The sequence below is a fragment of the Corvus brachyrhynchos genome, unplaced genomic scaffold (genome assembly GCF_000691975.1).
Source record: "Corvus brachyrhynchos isolate BGI_N302 unplaced genomic scaffold, ASM69197v1 scaffold239, whole genome shotgun sequence".
NCBI lineage: Eukaryota > Metazoa > Chordata > Aves > Passeriformes > Corvidae > Corvus > Corvus brachyrhynchos.
In genome coordinates, this window is record NW_008246057.1 from 2,684,202 (window position 1) to 2,710,479 (window position 26,278).

The following is a 26,278-nucleotide window of genomic DNA, read 5'->3' on the forward strand; positions in this document are numbered from 1 at the left end:
ATTCTTTCTTTTGTTAATAACATCTTCTGCCTTAACAGAAGTTCAACAGTTTTTTTATGAACTCTCTTATGCTGCCAGAGCAGATTAATAAAGTTAACACAACTGTGCAACAGAATTATAAAGATTACATACTCAGGAGAAGCTTAAATGACATGTTGTGTTAGATGTTGGTATGCCTAACAAACTCTAAAACACACACAGCTTTGATACATACGTGCTAAGGTGTAACTGCAAGCTTAGCAAACAGCAGACCCTTCCCTTGGGGAAGACCTCCCCACCCCTCCCATCACTGGGAAGGAAATGTTCCTGAAAGCTGCCAGGACAACTCACCCAGCAAACTAAAATGATACTTTCATTTCCACTCCCGAGTTGTGCCAACCTCAGTAAGGATGCCCACACTGCCAAGCAGGAACTCCTTATTTCCAAATCAAAAACCAGATCACTTTTGGAACCCCTGATGGGATTTACTCTCAAGGAGAGAAGGGGGGACATGGACTTACTGAGAGTAAGGGCTGTCTATTATACTGTCCATTTACAAAAAGCAACAGTATCAGCCACATATGAATCCCAAGTCTATTGCAGCTTCATTATTATAGAAATTTTGCTGAATAAATGCAAATACATGAATCTGTACTAATACAAAAACTAAAAACAAAACTAAATTTTATTTTGTCTATTTAAGCATCCTTCTAGTAACAGCTGATGGAGACGTTTAACAATCTGGATAAATATGATCATTATTTAAGACAGTTATTGACTGGTTCAAAACAAACAAACAAAAATATAATTACTTGGCAATTTTTTTTCCCGCAAAATTCTATGCAAGATGATGAAGTCATAGATGCCAGAGGAAACTTAAGAGAACATACAGGAATTCTACCTTTCCATTACTAAAAAGGTTTGCATTTGTTAAGTGAATCAAATCTGATGACCTGCAAAATTTATATGAGACTTCTACACAATACACCATCACAGATAAAAATATATTCCTATAAATAGTTTAGGCAAACAAGTGCCTTTTAAGTCTGACTCTACAAATAGCTTTTGGCATACTTGTGTTTCAAAGGGTCAAAAATAATCAAAAACTTGTGATAGTTTCTTCCCATCACAGACAGAAAACAGCAGAGGGGAAATAAGAGAAAGACTCCCAAGTTAATAAACTGGGGATTGAGAAGTTATTTTAGTAAATTCTACGTGTTGGAAGCATAACAATACTATATATGTAAAAACCATGTTATTTTGGTCCCTACACCACTGTCATAACTAATTATAGCAATACATCAGCATATGTGACAGATGCCAACAGTGGTAGCATATATAGCATACAAGTATATATATTTCACAAGATACTTTCCACTGTCCTGAGTCACAACAGGAGCAGTTTTGGAAATAATCTGTTACCACTCCTCTACATGTTATTCTCTGATTATTCATATCAGCAACATATGCGTGTACACGTTGTGGACAACCAGGTAACAACCCACTTAGTTATGTGTATTTTAAAAACGGTGTCATGCCATGATTAATGTAACCATTTAGTCGTCCATGGTAACAAAAGTATTTCTAAATATTAGTAACAAGAAAGCATCCATGCAAAATTAACAAGCTGATAAAAATTATGTGCTTTTGGAAGAACAATACTGGCATTTGAAAATATACAATGTATAAGTGGCACTGCTGATAATGTAACCAAAAAAAAAAAACCAACCAAACCCTGTTGTACTATTCACTGCAGCACACACAGAAAAAAAAGTGTCTCTCACAGCTAGCTAGCTACATGCATGCAAGAAAGAGGGTCAGAAAAATGAGTTCATTATTCCTGAATGTCTCCTGAATGTGTTGGTAATTGTAGCTGGCTCGTTCTATCTTTGTATAGGGAATTATTCCCTTTGTGAACTGGATGAATGGGAGACATCTCCAGGGGGCAAAGAAGATGATCAGAGAAGCAAAAAATTCCAATTACACCCATGGCACAACACACTGTTGAAAAAAATCTCCAAGTGTTTCAAGGCTTTTCAGAGAAGAAGAAAATCTAGCTTTATAAGGTACCCCTTGAAAAAATCATTCAGTTGGACTATTGGTATTTCTATTCCTTAAACAAATAAATATTTGAAAAGCCTGTTATGCAAATTAAGTGACACAAACGGAAGTAATGTCACAGATTTAAACAGGCCCTGGAGGAAGCCCGCAGGGAACAGAAGTTAGTCTGCTTTTCACAGACGGCTGTTAGTCAGTCTCTTTCACATCAGGTGCTAATACAAATTGATCCATTTTCCTCATTAAAAAATACTACTATGACTATTTACTAATCATGATGTAATGTGGTCAAGATGCAACCCAGCACACAGTAACATACCTTAAAAATAAAATCAGTAACAAAAATACTCAGGAAGTACAGCTAAGAGGCCTTATGTTGAATTCCTGAAAAAAATAATTATATACTCGTCATCAAAATTTCCCTCCTATGAAATTTCAGATTGGGGTTGAGAAGAGATAAGTATGCTCTGTGCCTCAGTCAAAAATCCTGGAAGACTGCCATTTTGAAGACCAAGTTAGGAATAAAAGAGGCACTCCAGTAATAAATAGTAATTTCCAAATCTTTGTCTTCCATTCTGTAAATACAGATTAGGCTACCCAAAACAGAAAAGGATATTCAAGCTAAAAAAAAAAATCTCTCAAAAAAATGGAAAATGTATCTAAATGCCATTCCTGGAGTTCTTTACCAAATAACTTATTCATTCCCTATATAGAATATAAAACATATAAACAAATCCCAATGTGGTCATGGAATTCAGATCCTTATGGTGACCTTCCCTTCAGTTCCACATCAGCAGACTGAAAGAAGGAAATGCACTGCTCAGTCTTACAGGAAATTAGGGTCACAAAATAAGTAAATCCTCTACTGAAGCAAAAAAGCACTGCTCTTGTAGAAACAAGTAATGATCACGACATCCAAATGGACCAAATCTTGAACCATCTTTAATATACTTTCAAAAATTCAAAGCCTCGGGATCAGAAGAATTCAGAAGAACCTGTATGCATACAGGAGTTCCCTTTAACTTTCCAGGAAGCCTGCAAGTATTTTTAATGTAACACGTAGTTTATTTTAAAAGTATACAGATCTCACTACTGACCTGCTCCAGTTAAACAGGTAACTCATAAGCAGGCTCTCAACTTAGACTATTTTTTTGTTTTGTGATCTAGCTTCTGCAGATGGTGACTTTTGCAAGAGATATTGGAAAACAGACAACAATGGATTGTTTGAAATTAAATGCAGCCCTTACTTCGGGAAAGAATTAAGTGAGAGCTTTGAAATGCTTAATCTCAAGGAAATACGGATGTTTACAAGTACACAGATGTTTAAACAAATCCTTATTCACTGATGGAAGATGTTAAGGACACTGAAAGAGTTATCTTAAGGAACAAATGTGTTTTAACAAAATAATAAAAAACCAAAATACCGGAGCATGGTTTAGCAACATGTTTTTCTTTGCCCTGCCACAGACTTCGACATTTAGTTTGAGTTCATTCTTTAGCTTTCACTACTGGCATTTCTAAGCCACTTATACATTTGAAATATAATATACTAATAAAACTCCTTACACCAAAATGAAACAGTCACTTTCCATTGTTAAATCTAAAAACATTAAACACTTGTTCCAGGCTGGGAAGGGGAATTCTTAAAATAGCACATTCCCAGGCTTATACAGAAACTTCTGATAAGACAACATTATCATATTTGACACAGGAAGTGTTTCTTGGTATGAGGAATACAGAATAACAGATATAGTCAGTGTCCATACAGTGCTTTTTGACTATTCAAAAATACTAATCTGAAGTGATAGAACTCTGATGTAAGTATATTTGTATTCTTGAAATCTACTACAATAGATAACCCACAGTTGATAAAACTGTTATATATCATTTTTTATGTAAGTACAGTGTACATTCTACCCTAATGGGAACAGACTTGCAACTTTAGCAGTGACATTAAAAAAAACTTAAGTATTGACACGGCTGTACTGCAGTCATGCTTTTACACATTTAACAGTATTTTAAAACTGAATATAACCAATACAAAAATTAAGGAAATTGAGTTAAAATGAAGATGTAGAGAGCCTCAGACAATGCTGAGAGCTGTGGAAGACACCATGTGGAAAAGAAGCATGTAACACCTTAAGCTAGTGCAAGTGTGAGAAGAAAGGAAAAAAAAAGATACAGTTTAAAAAATAATTTTAGGTAATGCTGTTAAAGGCACCAAGGCATTTTAGAACCTTTTGGAGTGTGAGAGGGGTTGTTTGTCTTGGTTTGGGTGTTTTTGTTTCTCTTACAACTCACATCAATCAAGGGAAGTTTATTCTCTATTCTTCTAACTAGGACATCAGGAAGAATACAGGGATGAAGTACTTCCATATTTATTGAAAAATGTATAAAGAAGCTGTGGCTAAGTGAAAAATTAAAGCTGAAGACAATTATGCGTCGGGACCTGAAATGAAGAGTTGTTCCTAGTTCTTGTATAAGCAAATTCCATAATTAAAGATCAGCTCTTTAAAAATCCCTCAAGAACAAGAGCCAAGACTGGCATGACAGCGTTTACCTCACCGCCAGTGGTGAATTGCACACACCTTTACAGTAATCTGCAGGATCCTCTTGCTCCTCATCGTCGGACCCTAAAATCTCTTCCTCTGGCTCAGGCGGGGCGGGCTCCGGCAGGGGCGGAGGCGGGGGTGGGGGTGGAGGCGGAGGTGCAGAGGGAGCTTTCTGCTGAGGCTCTGGCCTGGAAATGGGAGAGAGAGCACACTTAGTAAAGAGCCTAGCCTCATCACTAGGGTAGCCCAGCCCTTCGGGGGGGATGAAAAACCAGTGGGAAATAAAAAATGAAAAAAAACCCGTGAAGCATCTCCATTCTCATTGTCACCTTTTGTATCTCCCTTGGTACACTAGGGAGGCATGGACAGAGAGGAACCTGGCCAAACCAAGAGCAGGTCTCAAGTGAAAGAGCTTGCAAAAGATACATGAAATACATAATCAGATATAGACAAGCTTTTGAAATTCCTGATGAGCAAATGAGATGTTAGACCCATCTTCTTGAGCACAACTGGGAAGTATTTTTTCAAAAAATATCAAGTTATTCAGAAGCTCCTGCCTGCTAGCTGCAGTAGGAAGGATCTCATGAATAGACAGCAAGAAACAATCTTCTAGAGACACTGACCCAAATCTTAATGCACTTCTCATTCTGTAGCTGCTGCCAACACTATGGAAAGCTGTATCAGTATACAAAATACTGAAAACATCTATTAGAAAGTAAGAGAAAAAAACTGATCTTCCTAGGTAGTCTACGATTCTCATTCCAGAGCATATCACACGCTTTAATATGCACTAATTAATTAAAAAAACCAAAACAAAATCACCAAAGCCTGACACCACCAACCAAGAGATGGGTTTTTTCCTTGTTTTGCAGCTCCAATTTAAAAAAAAAAAACAACCAAAGTGAAATATATTTTATATCCTGTTCCAAAGAAAGCCATACTAGGTACAACTATGAACTACTCACATTTCAAAATCGAGCATTTTCAACAGACTTAAGTTCAGGGTTGAAGTGATATGACCTCTTTGTCATATAACTAAGAAAGCCTTCCCCAAACAGGCTGGTGCTGTTATTTTTTGTATTCATACCTCTTACAAATAAAAAGTATATACTTTCCAAATACAATTTCAAAGTAACTAAAAGCATTTGTGCCATCAAAAGCTGCTATAACTTACATTTATATCTATTTCAAATTAACCACATCTAAAAAACACCATATTAACAGTATTTTATCCTTCATGTCATAAAAAACCCAGAAATCTGTAATTTGCTGATGTTTCAGAATTAAGATCCGAATACTTCCTTGATCATGAGTAAAAACTGTACTTATGTTTATCCCACTTCTAAGTCCCCTTCCTCATAATTTCTTTTTCTTCTTACACACTGCAATTGTTCAAGACAGACAGAGCACTTGGTGTCAAAGAGAACATGGTTGGTCAGAAACAAATTCCAATGGCAACATTCACCACCTGCACAGCAGCTGCTGTTACGCCTTTGCTTTATAGGACATCACTGCAAGCTGCATGGAATACCAAATTTATCTGCCTGCTACCCCTTTCAGATAATAAAATTCTTCAATCAGTAAATGGTCAGATTTTAAAAGGAGTATTTTGAACTAATTTATCAATGATTTAAGTTACGATGAGAAATCTAACGAAGTAAATAAATTTATGTAACTTTTAACCACATGAAACTAGACAGAATAGAAGAGAAAGAAGGGATCCATTTGTAGGAGAAACAATAAATATATTTGCAATGCTCCTACTTAAATTATGTTGGTTGTTTGCCTCCCTCTTTCATTTCTGGCTCCCTACAGAAGTCTTTATCTGGTACACTGAGAGGAAAGTAAACTGCAAATGCAAGGTGCAGCAAATCCTCTGACCAGCTAATCTTACCACAAACCAGATTACTGGCCCTCCTGGTTTCATGAACCAGCCAGGTTTCAGAGTGTCAGCAAGCTGACAGCTCCCACACCTGACCTGAAAGCTTTAATCCAACAAACCATCATACATATAAGGATCTACATTACAAACCCTGAAACTTCATCTGCTAGGCACAGGACCATTTTGGATACACAGATCAAGAGCTATGAACTCTTAAAAATTAAAAACCAATGGTTGGACTTGATGGCCTTAAAAGTATTCTCCAGCCTAAATGATTCTACAAGCAGCAAAAAAGAACGCATAGTGAAATAGTCTGCACTTCATCAATATATCTGAAAGCAGCATGCCAGGAACAGAGGCACATCCATCAGTGCCTGGACTCCTTATTTTGGATGGTACCATCATCTTCCTTTGTTCTGACCACAAGTTTCCATGTTACTATTTTGGTCACATGAAATGGTACAACTATAGAAAGCCCAGGGTAGGGTAGGGAAATGCAATATGGGGGTATAAGTTCAAAAATTCGTTGAAATTGTGCTGATTTTGGTTTTTAAAATGACAACTACTTGCTCTATTTCTTTACATGACAGATTTTAAAGAGAATCAGAAGCATTTCAGGAATTGAGATTCACACATTTTGTCAGTCATTTTCAAATAAATATTAAGCCATTCCAAGAATCTCCCTCTGAGAGAGACAGAAGTATCCAGCACAGGATTTCAAAAAAACCACAAGATAAATTTATTCCTAGGGAAACAGGTTAAGAAAACAGGGTTGGCTCTGAGTCTTTCTCAAGCTACTGTATTTGATTTTGGTTTGAAAAGGGTTATTTTTCCTGTCTTCAATCCCAGTTGATTTTTATATTCAGGACTGCTTTCTTACTGTCCTTTGTGGACACCAGGAAGAAAGGAAGAATACTACCTTATTTCCTTCTGGATTTATGATTTTTATCTGCAAATAACAAAACACTGCTTTAAACTGAGGAAGATCTTTGATTTGTCCATTTAGCTTTGCTTGCACCTTTTGGAGCAATCAAATATTAGTACAGAAACATGGGGGAAGGAAAGCAACATGCTGAGTTACATCAGTCTGACTGCTAATTCTGCATTTTTGGCAATTTTTTCCTCTAGTTTAGAATTCTTAGCAAGAGATTCTTGTTGTTCTTTAGTTTTGTTCACTTTTACTTTTCTAGGGTATATGTAGAGATCAAGCCTTCAACACTTCACTTGACAGCTTAAATTCTGCCTACAGGTTGAGTAACTCATCCTGGCATCCCCAATCCAGCTCTTCTGCCAATTCACAGTTCCACAGTGTTAGGAAGGACATCAGTGAGAGAACTCCAATGTTGCTATTTCTTAGTAGGCCTTTTATCGAATTGCAAAGATAAGTCATGATGAATGCTTTAACAACATCTTCATTTGCAATTTATGGCATGAATATACAGTTTATTCAGCTTAGATTTCATTTTTTCCAGTATAGTCTGCTAAAATGTAAATTATTTTTCTTTTGAGTAGATTTTCAAACATCACTGGCATTAAAAAACCCAACCATTTAGAAAGCTGTGATTCACCAACATGTCTGTAATCTCCATTTCCTTTTCAGAAATATAATTGTCAAATACTATCATAACATCAAGAGCTATTCAACAACCATTATTTCAAGTTATTACTCTTTCTTACTCCTAAAATGCTTTGTAATAATGTGCATTATGTAGCACATGCATGCAGAGATAAATACTAAACCTGCTTTTCTTTTTTCTGAAGTAATCACTTGGTACTCTGTGGTCTACCACTATTAGGTTGCTCATCACCATCCAAGCATAAACACTTAATTAACAGAAGAAGACGACACACCATTCTAGAGTCTCAGTATTCTGTCAGCAGGTATGCCCAGAACTGACCATCTCCACAGGCTACAATGACAAACCTTATAATTGTATTGAAAGAAACACTACAAACAATTAGCAAACACTAGCCAGCATTTTTTGTCTTTTAATTACTGCCTTTTCTGTGGACAAAAATAAATTTACAGCAAAGTCCAATAAAAACACAATTAAAACCTATTTTTAAATTGCTGTTAGAGGGAATACTTAGGAAAAGACAAAAGAAAAGCTGAAGTATTTCTCCTCTGCAGTGAACTTGAAGCAAAATACGTCAAAACCCTGCATGGAGTCTCACAAAAAAACCAACTGCCCACTGTTATGAAACACAACATTTCCGACAACTTAATTTTATTATTCTCCCTCATGGACATGTTGCTTCATGCTCCCACTGGGTAACAGCCAACAGTAAAAGCAATCTCCTTAACATTCAGACCTTAAAATGCTGAGAAAATTATACTATGAGAAATCCAGAAAAATCCATTCATTTTTTTGCTGTTGTTGATGTTGTGGGTTCATTTGTTATTCTTCTGTTCTGAAAAAGGTAAAACAAGAGCAGTGAGAGTGATTAAAATCACAAAATGCCTTCCATATGGGAAGCATCTGAACATACCAGAACTCTTCAGCCAGGAAAACAAGACGGAAGAGTGCTACAAAATCTTGAGAGATACAGAGAAAGCCAATAGGAAATGGCTGTCCACTGCCTCATCCCACACAAATTGGGCCAAGGTGACAGAAAATGCAAAAAAAAAAAAATTACTCATGCAATATGATGTTAAAAACTAAAGCGAACTTTTTTCCCTTTGATATCACGCATAAGAAAAGTTAGTTAAGTTCAAATAGGGCTCAAAAAAACTCAAGGAAGAAAAATCAACTGATGGCTAACCCAGGAGCGCCTTTGGCTCATGAAGCCCAGCAGCCTGAGACCGCTGGATGCAGAACAGTATTCAGCACACTGGGGCCCAAACCCTGCACTCCTCCCCAGGCAACTGCTCCTGGCCAGAGGGAATGTAGGTGCACCTTGGGTCTGTCCTTGTGCAGTCACCTCATCTTTTCCTCAACAAATGAATCATTTCCATTACTCAAAACCAAAGCAGACTTCAGGCCTCTTTATCCAAAACCCTCATAGACAAAAAGTATGTTTTTATTATGAAGTAGTGGATAAGAATGTCTTGCAGGCAAGACTGCTATAGAACAAGACTACCTGAGGAAATCCTCATGTTCTCATGGGGAATAGGAATGCAACAGCAGGAGTCCTTCACTACGAACACTGTACTGCACACATGGTGACTACTAAAACCTGCACCCGATTCTCCTAACTTTAGGAAAGCATTTTTCAGAAGGAAACAGACTGTGCCAAATGAAAAAAAATTGTGAGACAGAAATTGGTCAGATTAAGCTAAGAACTACCTCAATCTGAGGGGAAAACAAAACTTTCCCTAAGATTTTCAGATGAACACAACCAAAGACTTTTTTTTGCTAACAGAAAATGCAATTAAAATTAGGTTAAATAACTTCTTCATATACCTAATAAAATAAAATATGGAATAAACTATATTCTAACAATGTTACGAACCTTCTGACACGTCCACAGAGGTTCTACAGGGAATTTCAATCTGAAGAGGTAAAAAGAGGAAGCAAGGGGGAGAGTGAGCATCAGAAGAATTACGCTGTAAGCCTCCTAAGAGATGGGAGCTTTATGAAATCTACTAGTGTGTGTGGGTCCATCTGGAAGGAGCTCCAGCTATGCTTCTGTCCAGCTCCAGAAGGCAATAGCTTTCGTGCTCCTGGGAAAGGCTCTCAGCGTTCTGTAGAGTTAAAAGTCTGAAATCTTTATACACAAATTTCTTACAGCTGTTATTAATTCCTTAGAGACTCAGCTATTTGGATCTCTTTCTCATTTGTTCAAATGGTGTCTGCTTTATGAGCTGAATTCTTGCCTGCTCTTTTTTCCCAAATGCAAATTTAGCTTAATTAGACAGGTGCCTTCTAACACTGAGCTCTTTGAACCGGAGGCAGCCTTAAATGGAGGCTTTCTAAAAAAATCCACATACATAAAACAAAGAACAAAAACCATAAAAAATATCAAAATAACTCTGAAGTTATCACTCAATGAACAAAATTATGTCGCATGTTTTAAGTAAGATTTTAAGTGGATTGTAATTCAGAATATTTTTAAATTTTAATAGTTATGATAAATCATTTGTAATTTAATCATTATTTTTAATTATGCCAGAGGTCATCTTACTGCTTTCAGAAAGAAAGTCTACAAACCCAGAAGGAAACAGGGCATAAGGTGATGTGTTTTTACCTAACTCCAAGAAACTGTTGATGTGAACTCCCAGGGACAGCTTTGCTTTGTATGAAAAGCGCTATTTGTGTTCTTACTGTGGTACAAAACTGTACTACAATCTCCAATTCTAGCAAATTTATGCATAAAAAGAGAGAGCTGGTATGTCATAAGCATTAAGCAGTTTCTACATCTGGTCATTATCAAACAAAATTATCATTCCTCCTGGGACTGTTAACATTCCTTCCAAAGATACTATCCTACCATCAAACATTAACAGAAGCACCAGTAAAAATCCATCCCGGAACGGAGCAGGTTGAGACACAGTAGCTTTCATAACCTCAAACAGAAACACAGAATGAATTTTTCATTCCCATCTTGCTTACTAGTCTTTTGGAGGCCACCTTGGGCACACTCAAAGTCCAAGTGAAATGCCAAGGAACACTGCCTTCTTCCGTTCAAAACAACAGCTACTATAAATAAATGCCATTTCACGCAGCAAGTACTGCAGTTTTACCACGTCACCACCCCAGCCCAGCATCACAGGAAGAGCACATCACCATGGGCAGAGCTGAAGGGAGCCAGTAGCAGCCTACCATTACATCAAATCACACCTAGGATGAAGAAGTAAAGTCTGCCAAGCTGAGGAGGCAACTCTTATGGCCTTTCTCTGACACAGTTACAGCAAGTTCCCAGAAGTAACTGGTTTCAAGCTCTGAAAGTCAGTCCCAAATGAAGTTTTGCTGTCAAACAAATGCAATTCTGTTAAACTGTTACTAAGACAGTCAACCAGAAGCCAAATCTACCCAGAAAGCCTCAGGCTTAATTGGACTTGCCAAAGTCATGTGTTTTCTTCCTCAAATACTGCTTTTCCCGCAGAGTTGTATTTTCCAGACGAGTCATTCATTACAGACTTGCAAAGAGAAAAAGTCAACAGTTAATTAAAAAATAAAGACCCACCTGGCAGCACAAAAAGAAAATATATGAATAGATACTCAGCACCTTACCTGTATTTCTGGTCACCAGTAAAGTGTTATAAAGGCTGAGAATGTTAAAATCATAGAATACCTTGAGTTGGAAGGAACCAACTAGCATCATCAAATCCAACTCCTGGTCCTTCAGAGCCCCAGAAATCACATCATGTGCCGGAACATTTCATCCAAATGATTCTTAACACTGTCAGGCTTGGTGCTGGGACCATTTCCATGGGGTTCCAGTGCCCAACCACTATCTGGGTGAAGAACTTTTTCCTAATATCCAACCTAAACCTCCCTTGACTCACTTCACGCCACTTCCTCAAGTCCTGTCACTGATCACGAGAGTGAAGAGATCAGTAACACACCTTCTGCAGAAGAGGTGACTATCAGACCCAGCTTCACAGAGAAGCATCACGCACTGGGCAACCTGACACCTAAAGAGCTACACCTACCATCAGGTTTGTCTGGATGGAGGTCCCTGTCACAGGTGTGACTCCATGCAGTGACTCCAGCAGCTACAGGGGAATGAGCTCTGAGGCATGACCAGACCAACCCTGAGCAAGAGTTCACTACTGAGACTGGGGATCAGGGTGCCTCTTTGTGCCCTTCTGCACCAACTACTGAGTCTGTCCACTGCCTCTGTTAGCAGCTCCCAGATGTCACGGTCTGGTGCCTGGGTTACATGTACTTGATTCTTTCACTCTGCCAGTGGAATGGCCTCCTATGGAGAGGAGCCTTTCTTCATGCCCTATTTGCCTACTGTGGTTGCTTGCACTCACTAGGGGCTACATTTCATAAGCATGGAGGTGGTTATACTGCATTTCCATCTCCCACCGCTGCTCTGGCAACACCCAAGTCTCATCAGTAAGTCCCACAAGAGCTTTTGGCTGCTACAAATTAAGAAATTCCAAAGCTTTTGGCTACCACAAATTAAGAAATTCCAAAGAGCCAAAGAGGAGAAACAGACACCTGTCATAAATCCATGTACCATGGACTAATCAACAGAGAATTCAGTTCCTTATATGTGCATCCTAACATGTCAAAATAAAACCTCCACCTGAAGTACGTCAGACATGGAATACCACTCCAAAGCAATGATAAAAAATTAGTTAAAAAATAAACTAATCTCATAAACCACACATGAAGCTTCACCTTCTTCAAATCCTCTTGCAACAAGAGTCTCTTCTCATGCTGCACAGCTTCTTCCTCTATCTATGTGCAGGAACCTCCACTTCTGACCAACAGGATTACCTGACAGAAAACACTGGCAGACAGTGACAGAAATGGACGCTATTTTGACTTCTTTTTCCTCTCACTATGGCCGCATGATGGATTACTTTTAACAGAATGACTCACAAGTGTATAAATGGAAATCAATTTTTTACTTTCTTTCTGGCATGTTATGTTGTAGTATTTAATTTCTGCCTTTCTCTTTGGCATGTTAAATTATAGTGTCTCTAGTCTTTTTATTAATAAGATATATTCAGAAAACATGCTGTTGTTGCTTCAGTATCCTACAGTTGCCACTAGCAACAAATTTACAAGTTTTGAAGGAGAGGGGGAAGAAGCACCCTCTGCTCTCCAACAGCCCTAACTGACCCTGGAGTAGTTAGCAGATTTAACTTGATTTGGCACCAAAACCACTTAAGTAACTGACCCTTTGAGGTCAAATATGGACTGAAATATGAACTCATAACTAAATTACAAAATACGGGATTTAGTCTTTATCACAGGACAGTAACTCCTTCAAGGAAGTATATATTCCATTTTTATGTTATAAACCATATGAAGATAACTGAAGACAAATGAAGCAAAATGAGCTGAAGTAAACCAATAAATGCAGTGTTTCACACCCTCTTTACCTATTTAACGGCCTAGTAGAAAAGATTTCATAGGAACAGTAAAATTGTAACCCTTCACTTAATATCAAATGCAGTCAAGCAGCAGAGTACCTCTTGCCTTCGGTTGGCTGTTTCTTCCTGACCCCTAAAGCACCCTGGTAAAATGTAATCCTGACTTCATGTGATCATCTCAGTGCAAAAATGCATTTTTCATGTCCATGTTTACTTAATGTTTAAAAGACCCATTCATCCTGTTAAGTGCGAATGCATCATACTCTGGATTATGTCTGGGAACTCAGTTCTTCAGGCAATGAGAAAAGGGACGGAATAAGGTTGCATGACTAAGTCAGCAATTAGAAGAACCTCTCTGTCTCCAGCAAATACAAACATTCACTGCAGTGATAAATTCTGAATGCACCAGTTGGAACTCTGATAACTAACTTCTCCTTGTTAACCTTGGTTTCAACAAGCTGAAACAAGCATCTTACATGAACTCTTTACATTAACAATCATAACTCCTTTTCACTAACAGGCTTTCTTAAATAAAGAATTCATCTCAATCCTTCAAAAAACACACAACTCCTCTCCCAAAACTTCCAAATTCCAGTAGCATTTCCTCTATAAAACAAGAGTTTTAATAAATCTCTTCGCAATTCCTACTAGCATTTTATGAAAGTACCCAGCTTGCACTGCAGTATCAGTAAAACTGATAAAAGAAAGCTAAATATGCAACTCAAAACATTTTAACTTAATTATTAGACAAAATTTGGAAAAATGCCTATCATGCAAAAACGTTTTGCTAGTGTTCAATAGTCAGTTATATTCTTCCATTTTGGTACATGTGGTCATAAGTACAATATATGAAATGTCTGCTTTGAGTTTCTCTCTGTATATTGCTCATTCATGTTAAATTAAGCATTGATTTTCCTAACAGAAGTAAGTAAAAGCAGCAAAAAGATTGCCAAGTCCAGCTGCAGTCAAAAGCAAGCAAATGGAAAAATCACAGATATGTTTTTCACAAAAACTCATTCTCACCAACACAGATAAATAACAAGCAGCTGGTTTTAGCTTCATGACCATTTAATCTTTCTGTCTTCTTGTCTTCATAGAGGCAGTAACAATTGTTACTCTTCAGACACATGAAAACACACTCTTATTTGCATAACTTTGATAAACTGATCTTTAGGAAAGCAGTTACTTAAGCTCCTTGGGTTAAAAAGTATCTTTTTTTAAGTGCCTAGATCTCTGATATTCTTTTTTGTTGCTGTTAGTTTACTTTTCATACTTCTTAATGCAAAACTTAAGTTGATCTCTTGTCCAACAACCTCATAGAACATGGTATATTTTATTTATTTTTTGCAGATGTTGTTTCCAAAAGCCACTGCATTCAGCATGCTCTCCTGTCACATTCCCCCAATGAAGAGGTCATCATTCTCAGTCTCTAAGGCTCCTCCATGAGCCCTTTGACTTTCCAGATGTTTCCAGGGAAATGCCTTTCTATCCCTTATGCCCATCAACCATTTGTCTTGGGGGCTGTAGAAGCAATTTTAGAGCCTTCTATTATTTTTACAGCTTGCAAGTGAAGGACCTTTCATTTGACTGGATCTTCAACAAGCAAGCAGCCACTCAGCAGTTAGGAAAGTCACCCCAGTATTACAGAGCACCGTCCAGCTGGCTTGAATGAGGCAATTTTGGATACTAAATACTGTGACAATTCCTGTTGAGATTTTCAGAATCCATTTTGTGTCAGTAAGCCTGAGAATAAGGGTTATCAGACCATCTGACTCATCCCAGCCTTGGCATGCTTTACTTCACAGCATGGATGCTGGATGACTCACTTACTGGAATATTCCTACTTCCAACAGCAAAAGAGAGTCTCATCCATGGTGGAAAAGCATTCAAGGAATCCCAGCTGTTGTGATATCCCAGATGAACTGTCTCCTTTGTAGAGAAAATGCAACTCTTCAAGAGGCACCTGCCTCTGCGAGTGAGATCTTTCCATATCCTGTGCCTTGCTACCAGAACGCTGTGCCTGAAGCTTCCTCCACCAGGGCAGTAAACTCTACAGCTCAGGAAAAGAAGCTCACCTTGTAAAGCTAAATTCTGGACCCAGTTTACAACAGGAAGTGGACAGCAACTATTATTTCCACGAGGCTACAGCCTCCAGTTCACTTCTTTTCCAGGGGTAACCTTATCTCAGGGTTTCTCGGAAGGACAATGGTGCCTGCTGCACCTGATCCCACACAGAGCTGTCTGAAAAAGTGAACAACTTTTCTATTCTAGGTTTCAAAAGTCAAATGAGCAGGATGATTGGCAAGGCACAATAAAGATGAGAAACACCGTGGTGCTGAGTTCTAATGGCAGTAAAGGACCCTGATAGCATGACTTCAAACCCATGACATTTACAAGCAGAAACTGAGGTCCAAGGAACATGGCAAGCTTACTGCTATCGAAAATGTAAATGTTTAGGGTTTATGTTGGTGACACAGCTTCTGATCTGACTGGTGCTAAAACTATGACACACTACATGTTTGTGATGTGCCACTGCCATGACTTTCACTGAGACAGTGTCAAAGGCAGTTAAAGTGTTCTTTGCCACTGGCTCAGTAACAAGCCTCAGAGAAGTCTTCAACCTATGTAGACTCTCAGTAATAATGAATAGAAAAGAGCTGAAGGAAACTCTGAGTTGAATCACTGTGTTTCAGAAGACAAAGCTAAGAACTGGAAGCATAGAAGGTTCATCTCCCCTTAAGTACACGTAGTTACTGCAGAGGCAAAGTTGGTTTTCTCCTCCTAAATGAGGATGCGTATATGCGGTCAGTGCCACTGTGCACACAGGCTATCACTGAGAGTTATGATTTGCTAAGCCTCTGAAAACATGATAGCTGAAGCACAGGCTGATTGTAGGATGGGATGGAGATATTCCACTATAAAATGAGACATCCTTAAATCATCAGTGTGACAAGGCAGCCAAGCCTTGGACAGCTGTAAAATCGAGCTTAATCCTGATTGATAGTGTGGGTGCCAGACATAGGAAGAGGCTAATATTCTTCCACGAACATTTTATCTACTTGGATTTCTACAAGAGTCCTAGCTAGGGTAAATCAGTTCCCTTTTAGACATTTGATGAATTGTTGCTAGGCAACATCAGACACAGACTAACTGTATAGTGCCAGGGTTGGGAAAGAAAGATGATGATTCATAGGGATGAAAAGAGCCCTTCACACTTCTAAAGAATACTGCTTCCAGTTCAGTTCATCTTCTCAGAACATCCCACTTCCCTGAGGTGGAGCAAGAACTTTGCGTGTAGGAGGAATACAGAAAGTCGAAGAGATCGTAGAACCATTCAGGTCAGAGAAGATCTTTAAGGTCATCATGTCCAACCATTAACCCAGCACTGTCAAGTCCACCACTAACTCAGGTCCCTAAGTGCCACATCTACACATCTTTTAGACACCTCCAGGGTTGGTGACTCAACCACCCACTCAACAGTCAAGATGAGCAAAGCTTCACCCTAGTCACATCAAAACTGCAGGCTTAAGAACTCCCTGCCCTTAATGAGTCCCACTACTAAGTACCGCTGAAGGATAACAGAGGGCTGAAAGAACAAACAAGCAAGGACTATCTTTTGGAAATACAGAAATAGTAAAGAAAACTAGAGTGAAAGGACTACCATGAAAAAAAAGAACAGCATTTTTCTTTAAGTCTGCAAAGACCTTTGTGAAAATGATTTGAAAGGATTTCAGAAGGTGAAAACTAGAATGAAAAGGCTAGGAGACTATGCCTCAGTCTGTTTTGCCCATTTTGCCTCAGTACAAAACCTCCTTTGTCTTCAGTACATACATACGTCTCCTTGCTATTTCCATGCAAATATAGCAGTTATAATTGTGTATATATTGAACAGTGGCTTTCTGTAATGTTAGATAAAACTAAAAATTTATTTTCTATTGCAAACAGCAAACAATAGGTTTCAATTTCTATTATTAGATGTATCTACTTATCCAACAAATTTATAAAAGTTGCTAGATGCTTTTGTGCCTTGAAATACATTTCCTGTCTAAAAATGTAGGTCTGCATCTCTTCCCTTGCATAAAAATACCAACCACAGCACAGCATCAGCCTTTCTCCCAGTGCCACTGTGTTGCCATGGAAACTGGACCTGATTTCGACTGCCAACATAGCTTCCATGTAAGCAGGAAATGAGCTTAAGTAATATTTATATAATATGCAACAGAGAACATATATACAACATTCAGATTTCATTGGAGGCCTCCAGACTGGCTGAAGCAGCTTTAAGTATTCTCAGACAGTTTCTATCACACATACAAAGTACATTTTTATTACTAGCCTCAAAAGCACAGCATAGGAAATGCACATGTATGTGGAATTCAGTATATTCCTTTCTCCTTGCTTTTAATCAAAAAGACAGACAAGCTCCATACTTCATCAGTAAATAAAATCATGTGTTCTTCAATTGCCCTGTGAAAAAACTAGAAGTTAATTTATTCCTTTAAGGGCCTTACTCTAAAAAAGGCATGATAGGAGACTATGAAGGCTACTTTGTGTAACACAATCTGAAACAAAGGAAAGCCAACCTAACCTTCAGCATTCCCCTTCTTTTAATAGGATGGCATGTCTTTCTTCTCTTTCCCCCCACCCCCTTTAAAAAAATTTCCTGCTAAAATATTGCCATAAAAACACTGCCCCACAATTCTGGTGGGGGTTTGGTGTCAGTTTTTTCCTCTGAACACAAACTGTGTTATGTCCACAAGCATAGAAGGGATCTCTGGAGATCATCTGGTCCAACATCCTTGCTGCTCCAGCCAAACCACCTAGAGTCAGCTGTCCAGAACCATCTCCAGATGGCTTACTTGGAATATCTCCAAGGATGGAGATTCTACCACCTCTCTCATGGGCAACCAACCCATGCTGGTGCTCATCTTTCAGCACCAGGCATGAGATCAGGAGACACTGTCAAACTTCTAAACAGCAAACAACCCACTAAATGATGCCCAAAATACATTTTCAATACCAAACCAACTTTATTAGGCAGCTTACTGTAAAACGACTAACACAAAATACCTTTCAAGACTATTTAAAGGGGTGGTAAATGCTGCCAAGACTTTCACGTAGAAGTAAAAAAACTAAGTCTAATTTCTCTCACCACTCTTAGACTCTCTTAGAACACTGTTTCAAAGGTAACATGTTTTGAAAAGAACTACTGCTCTTAAGCAATTTTTTTTTTTTTTTGTCTGGATGTATTTATTACTAGAAATATCAGAGTGGGAGACACAGAGGCTACACATACTCTCCACGTGCAGACAACATGAGAAAGACTCAAAAGCTGATTCAAATCCTTGATCTGCACAATCAGAAACGTAATTTTTACCTCAAGTAGCTAGTTCTTCCCTATACCATAAAGCCAATACCCAAAATCTATTACTAGAGTCAAGTCTTACCATCTTTCTCACCTTTATCGTCTTTCTTCCAAACAAAATGCTTTAAAATTGCAAACATTAACTGGAATGAATTATCTTGAGGGCAGAAATCCCATAAAAAGGAGCAGACCCAGGAACTTGAGTACAATGTTATTAAAAAGGCTATTCTAGGTCAGTTCAGTGATCTAGACAGACCAATAACCTATATTCAGAAAAACAGCTACATGCAGATGTCAAAGGAAAAGCATAAGAGCAAACTAAGCACACAGGGATCCTTCCTCCCATAAGCAGTTTCATGGTCTCCAGAAAATAGCAGCTCAGAGGCCACCAGATGGGATTCCTGTGTATTTAGTAACTCCCACCTGATGTTTACTCTGCAAATCTATCCAGTTCCCCTCTGAGCAAATGGAAACTTCTAACATCCATCTCGCATGGCATGGAATTTCAGAGCACACTTACACCTTTTCCAAAAGATCATGACCTTGTGTTTGCTCTGTATCTGCCATCTCGTAGCTTCAACTGATTTCTTCTGATTCTTGTCCTGAAAGCCTGCGAACATTCATTCTGCAGTCACCTTCTCCCTGGCACACAATTTTAAGAGACATCTACTGTACACCCTCTGCCATCTGTTTGTCAGCCTTGAAGAGTCCTACTCAATTTTGTCTTTCCTCACAGGAAAGCTGCTCTACAATTCAAGATCCTACCCTTCACTCTTCCCTGAACCCTGTCATGCTATTCTCTTTGTAAGCAATATTCCACAGGCAACGTGTGGAGGGTATGTATTTTGGTACAATGACATTTTCTACGATGTTGTCTCCTCCTTTGTTTCTAATCATGTATTTGCCTCTTTTTATCACTACTGAGCACAAAGCTGATGATTTAATGAAACATCTATTTCACCAGTAGTTCCCTAAATAATGATTATCACCTCAGAATCCTTTATTTTATATGAAAAGTTACGATTATTTCTCAGTGTGTACTGCTTCAACATTCATCTAGGCTGAATTTCATTTGCCATTTTGACATCCAAAATGCTGGTATGAGTATGGTGAACTGGGGCTGATGTAGCTTTTTTGACCAAGATCCACAAAGACAAAAATGAAAAAGAAGAAATGCACATACTTCCATCACATAATATAATCAAAAAAAGTTTCTCTGTATCTCCTGGAAAACAAAGATTTGATTGGTTTTTTGTTTGTTTCTAACATCCCAGGTCTATGACTAGCTCTTATAACTGTGACTCCCCAGAACCACCTAATTATTTTCTAACGAGAGTGTGATTACGGTATGAGTTATTAGATCTTTAAATAGAAGCAGATTAATCAGTAGCTCTAAAAGGAAATGACATTTCCTTTTAAAATATCATTTTACATAAAAATAATTATGTATCTCATGAATTTTAAATAAGTAAGATTCTAGAATTGTAAGAGACCTGAAATTAAAAATATTGACCAAAGTCATACACAAAGACTCCCGCTCTGCTTTAGTTAACTTTGGACAGCCCCAAAAAACATATGCTTTGCAAAAGAATGCAGAGAAGACATATTCTCTAAAATAATTTTATCTTTGGCTCAAAGATACTACTCAGGTGTCATCTCTCTTGAAAAGAACATATGCAATTTATAATATAACCTGGGACTTCAAAACAGTCATCACATTCATAGAAATTCAAGTTTAAAGATTAAATAATTGACAGGAAGAAAGTATCAACATGAAATACTAGGTAGTACAGACTAAATTCGAAGAGAATAGTGTTCATAATCACAATTCTGAAGCCATATGCCAGGAAGATAAAAATGTACCTACCTAATTCAGAAAGGTGAGGAGACTAGAAACTAGAACTTAGAAACCGAGTTGACTTCAACTGTCTACAACAATGACAGAAAAAAAGGGCAATTTACACATTAGGTGACTAGTAAAAATAGGCATTTAATTTCAAGTGAATGAGTGCTATATTAATGAATGAATAAACTTTATTAAAAATAATTTTGCTTTTTTATGGGGAGAGTGTAACAACTGAAAGACAGGGCTACCTAAATTCGGGTGGTAACTGTTTACACTCCCAGAATATGAATAAAATGAACCACACAGGGCACAAGTTTTGATCAGAAAAACTGTACTTCTCTGGAAACAGCTGCATTAATAAAATCCTAGTGACAATAGGTAAAGATAATTGAGAACAATTTTAAAATCAATCATTTAGGCTTCATTGCTAGCTATTTACAGAAGCCAAGGATCAGTGTAGGCCAGACAGCTCCAAGCTTAAAGAAGATTTTTGCTTAGCAGTCTAGAGAAGATAGCAGTTTCTTCAGGCAATTTATAAATTAGTAGAAGTCATCCATGTGTTTGTAGCAAGGCAATATACTGAAAATTTTATTAAGTTTTGCAGTGTAGTATGTTTTATTTTAATTTCATTACTACAACTGCAAAGAGACCTGGACTTTATAACGTTATTTATTATTTTTCAGGTGACTGGAATATATCCAAATAAAGATCCTACAAAATTACAGCAAGCTGCAACTTAATCCAATAACATAAAAAAGAAATTTTCCCTTCAGCTATTTCTGTACAAACTGCTTTTCTCAGAGATGCCTGTTATTTACCTATGTCTATCATTAAAGAAAAAGTAAAAAATCTTTATGAATCATTAAGATCTATAAAAATGAATAAAAAAACCAATACTAGTTTGAAAGCAGCTGCTTCTTCGTGCAAATGAGAACTCCAGCACCAGAGTGATCTTTGTTCACACAGTCTGACATTCAGCAGCATTCTCAGCTGTACCTTCCACAAAAGGTGTACTTTCCACTCCATATGAACAACGTACACATTTGTCAGTACCATCAGGAATTTTAAGAGCAACTGGGCAAAATACAAACATACAAAATACACGGGTAATAAATACAACTAAATTAACAGGAATTAATCCTTAAATGAAAACTGCTTTTTAAATATAAAATACTAGTTTGCACTTAAAATTCATGGTAAACCTCAGGAAGCTTGCTCTGACTTTCTTAAAATTTTTTTCTGTCAGATCCCACTGGAAAAAGCACCACACTACCTTACGTGCTAACACACAATTACAAGGTGTTGAAATGGTTACAAATAATACTTCATAATAATCAATGATCAGATGCAAAATTGTTATTATAAAGTGGGGCTTAAGCCCTGTGGATATTTCACGTCTGTTTGGGGCTTTTTTTCCCATCTGTAGAGTAAAATACAAATCTAAGGTAGGACAAAGATAGGTGAAGGAATACTCCCTTGCTGATCTTCAAGGCTCTGCTCACTCCAGCCTCTCCACACAGATCCTCCAGCTCACCCAGCCCAGCAAGAGCAGAAAACAGTCGTAAGATATAAACAGGAAGATTCATTCATTTATTTCCTGTAAATTTTCTGACTCTGCTAAGTGTTTAGATCAATTAAAGAAAAACAGAGACATCAGAAATGTGACTTAGCTCATGTTCTCCTGCCTGGTTTTGAACTGTGACTGGAACTGCAGGTACCACAGCATCCACTAAAAGAAAGGGTTTTGGTTCAAGAGCGGAGATCACAGCAAGAGGAGTGTGTAGGTACAAAGATTTTACTTCAGTTGAGAGGCAAAAAAACCCGTCTTTGTTTTGCCCCTTCAGCCTCGGCCCCTCCTTTTTTGCCATTTATTTTAGGCATTTATCTCTGGTAATCATATTTAATATTCAGTTAAGGGATACATTATCTCCATGAAAGTAAACCACAATCTTCGTCACAAAATGTCAGGAGTAGACAAAAATTAAGCACTCCCTCTCTCCTTCTGCAAAGTATAGGCTGCTTAAGGGCCTATGCAAAACTAATTTGCAAAACATGGTTCTTAAAACTCTCAACCCTGATATGTAAAGGAAGGACCAGAATGCATCATCACTCTGGGTACTGCAGCGAAATGAAAATGTCAAGAATATACACATATACAAGCAAAGGAACATGCACACACAACACCAACACAGATGCCTCAAAAGATACATAATTTTGAGGGGTTTTTTACCTTTTTAAAAAACAGATTTGATACACAGCCACCACAGAATTTCTAAGCTCCAGGTGTTTTTTAGTCTGTCAGATATAACAAAAGCAAAAGATAATCATACTGATTCTGTAGATGACAAAATTATGCAAGAAAACTTTGTTCAGGTTGAGGAAATTCTCAGGAACCAGAAACAATGTGAGCAAAACTGCTGTTACAATTTTTTAAAAAATGGCAAAAATTTGCATTGCAGTCAATGTGCAGTGCAAAACACATTGTGAAATAAAACAGCATTATTTGCTCCTTAAAAAACAAATCTAGGATTTCAAGGTCACACAAATACTGGGGGTGAGGACCTCAGGAATCATAGTGAGAAACTTTATTACAGATGTCCTCTAAGAAACACAGAAAATTATCTGAAAACAGGTTTGAGGGAAATTCAAAACTTTCAATTTTCTTTCAATTACCTACCAATTGTATATTTATAACTGCCCTAGTAAGGATTTTATTTTAAAACTGAAATACAGCAGTCAGGCTGCATGTTTGTACAGGAATGGTTCTTTAGGAAGAAGTAAAAAGATTAGAAAACATGACTTGTTTGTTGCACTGTTACTTCCCATGCTCTACTTACTGTTGTTTAATTAATTATTTTAGAGTTAGGGGTTTTAAATTCTTTAGAGAAAATGAGAACCAGGATGCATGTACTCTTAGTGCTACATGTGACTACACCTCAGAGAGAGCTCGAACTACAGCATTCTCCTACTCATACAGGTACTGTAAACTGAATTAATCACCTGAAAGGCAGCTCCATTCCCAGAGGTGGAGGAGCCAGGACAGAAACAAGTGAAGGGGTAGGGCCTGCAAAGCCATACTATTTTTTAATACAGACGAGAATACTGGTGTGGCAACACACATGAAATGAATTGCTACATTTTGGTTTTCTCAGCTTCTGACAGTTCTGCAAGGCTAAGCAACCAAGCATATGACTCCACGCCTAAAAAAGGTTTATGGATATAGACTTAAGAGAAATCCCTACAGTTCCTGCAATACTCCTGACATTTTGGTTTTTTTAACTTAAATTACATTGCTCTTTGAAAGATACTGGAAGAAATTCACTAGTGGGAAGTAATTCACTGCTGGAAAAGATCAATTCTAAAAATGAACAGACTGCCCAAACTGTTAAAAACCCCAGATTTACCAAGCAATCTACCTGAAAAGCATAGGTATTTGAAACATGCTGGTTTTATTTAGCCTGAAAAGCATAGGTATTTGAAACATGCTCGTTTTATTTAGTCTATGGCCAAAAATAAAGTAACAATTCTTCTGCCTGCTTCCTTCTATCTCAGATCAAGTAACAATTAGGAACTACGCCCAAATGACCCACAATAATTTGCTCAACTTAAAACTTCACAGAATTTTTTTTTACTGTAAAATTGCATGACCCTAAATAAAACTAGTAAATTCAACTTCTACAAGCTAAAAATTACTGTAAATCAAATTAAAAAGGCATGTAATGATTGTGTCATTAAGTATGCTGCTGCACTAGTGGCTACAAAGACTGGACAAACTCCTCTGCAAGAAGTTAAATGCTTAAGAGAGAATGTGGCTATGAACAATGTGTTCTTCCATATTTTTCCTCTAAATCAAAATAATGAGAAAAAAATCAAAAATAGCAAGTAACTTTAAAAGTATTTTTTCTTAGAAATATACTCTTGCAGGTCCCATTTTTACAGCTCAATAACCAGTTCAAACCAAAGGAGGCCATGTTTTGCAGAACCAGCCTCCTAAAATAAACATGCAAAAAGGACAGGAAAGTTCAAAAATTACTGCTGCGAGAGTGTATGAATAGAACAGCAAGTGACAGTTTTGGAAGTCTGCTTTCAGAACCACAGAATCTGCCCTCAATTCTCCCAGGATAGGGCCTGTAGCTAAATCAAAACATGTCTGAATACAGGGTCTAATCCACACTGAAAGTTTATAAATGTGGGCACACTCTTCTGCCATGGTAAGCCATACTTCAAAAAGACTTAAACCTAACTCATAACACAAACAGCTCTTAAGCTGTTATCTCATTTACTCCTCACACCTAATCTAATCTACAGTAATTTGGAAACATTGTAAATAATTATATAAATTTAAAAGGACAAGTTATCCTGAATAATAGGATAAAGAAATATTTTATGAAAACTTTAAAAGGACAGTCAAACATCAAAATGCAAAATAAAGTCATTCAGTATTTTTTATAGGACTCAGCCTTCACCTGCAAGTGCATCATGGTGGTGTTAAAACTGTAAAAGCCTAAAGGTAAGAACAGCAAAAATCTTTTAATAAACAGTTCTTGATACTGGGAATGATAAGCAGGCTAGTATTCAGGCTCAGGGTTATTCAACCAGACTGATAGTAAGCTGGTTCTTGTTAGAGCTAAGGAAGAAGCTCTAAGCCCAAAGATATGTTCACTTTTTCCACGTAATGTCATGTAATAAAAGCGTAAGGTATTCTGTAATTTTAACAGTTTGCATTGCAAAGTTATTTCAGAAAAACACTCTTGCCTGTATCCGTCCAGATGATGGACGGAGCAGTTATGTGTAGTTGCAACAATGATTCTTCTGCACACAGACAATGCGGAAATCTTCAGATAAAGGCTCACAGATTTGCCTTCATTTCTCCAGCAGGTGCCTTTCAGCACTTCCTCAGTGTCAGCTGCTCCAGAACAACACCTCTGTGTTCACTACAGGATGACCTCTCCAGCAGGCTGGCTGCCAGGCCCTCGGGCTCAGCTCCATGTCCTGCTGCCCAGCACATCCACCGGCTTTCCGCAGGGTGAGATCTCCACACTCCTCTCTGGCGCCGAGTCCCAAGGAGTTTGGGAAGAGCACGGTAAGTGTGAGAAGTGCCAGAGCAGGTACACACTGAAGAGCACAGGCAGCTCCAGGCACAGGTACCCCAGGCACAGCCTGCCTGGGGAGCACTCCAAAGGCACTGAAGGCACAGTAGGGGATGCTCGGCTCACGGCTCTCTGCAGTCCCCATGAAGTCCTGTCATTACACTTCTACCCACACAGTAAGGTTGGACACCTACAGATAATGGCAGCCTTATCGGCACAACCAGGGAGCTTTAGCAGAAAAATTGAGATGCCACCTTTGAACATAAAAAGCTGAGTGCTTCTGAAGGACTTACTGCTTATATTATGGATTCTTTGCTCTATTAAATTATGGTATGAGGGGAGAGAAATTGCTGTAGTCGAGAAATATAACATGAAGGCATCCAATTCAGACTCTCATTTTATACTTAAGATTAAAAAAATGTTCTCATAAGAAACAGGATCATTGCATTTCCATTGCAATTACTGAATGTACACTTATATCAAAACAAAGCCTGGAGTTTAAGTCACTT

General features: G+C 37.9%; 1 protein-coding gene across 4 annotated transcripts in view; it reads right to left on the bottom strand.

Moving 5' to 3' along the window:
* The window catches only part of SRPK2 (SRSF protein kinase 2), a 90,584-nt gene that overhangs the window by 39,102 nt on the left and 25,204 nt on the right, over positions 1 to 26,278 (bottom strand). For all 4 annotated transcript variants that reach the window (XM_017745899.1, XM_017745902.1, XM_017745900.1 and 1 more), the window contains exon 2: positions 4,626 to 4,777. In XM_017745899.1, coding sequence (XP_017601388.1) covers positions 4,626 to 4,777 — 152 coding nt within the window. The remainder of the gene's footprint in view (positions 1 to 4,625; positions 4,778 to 26,278) is intronic.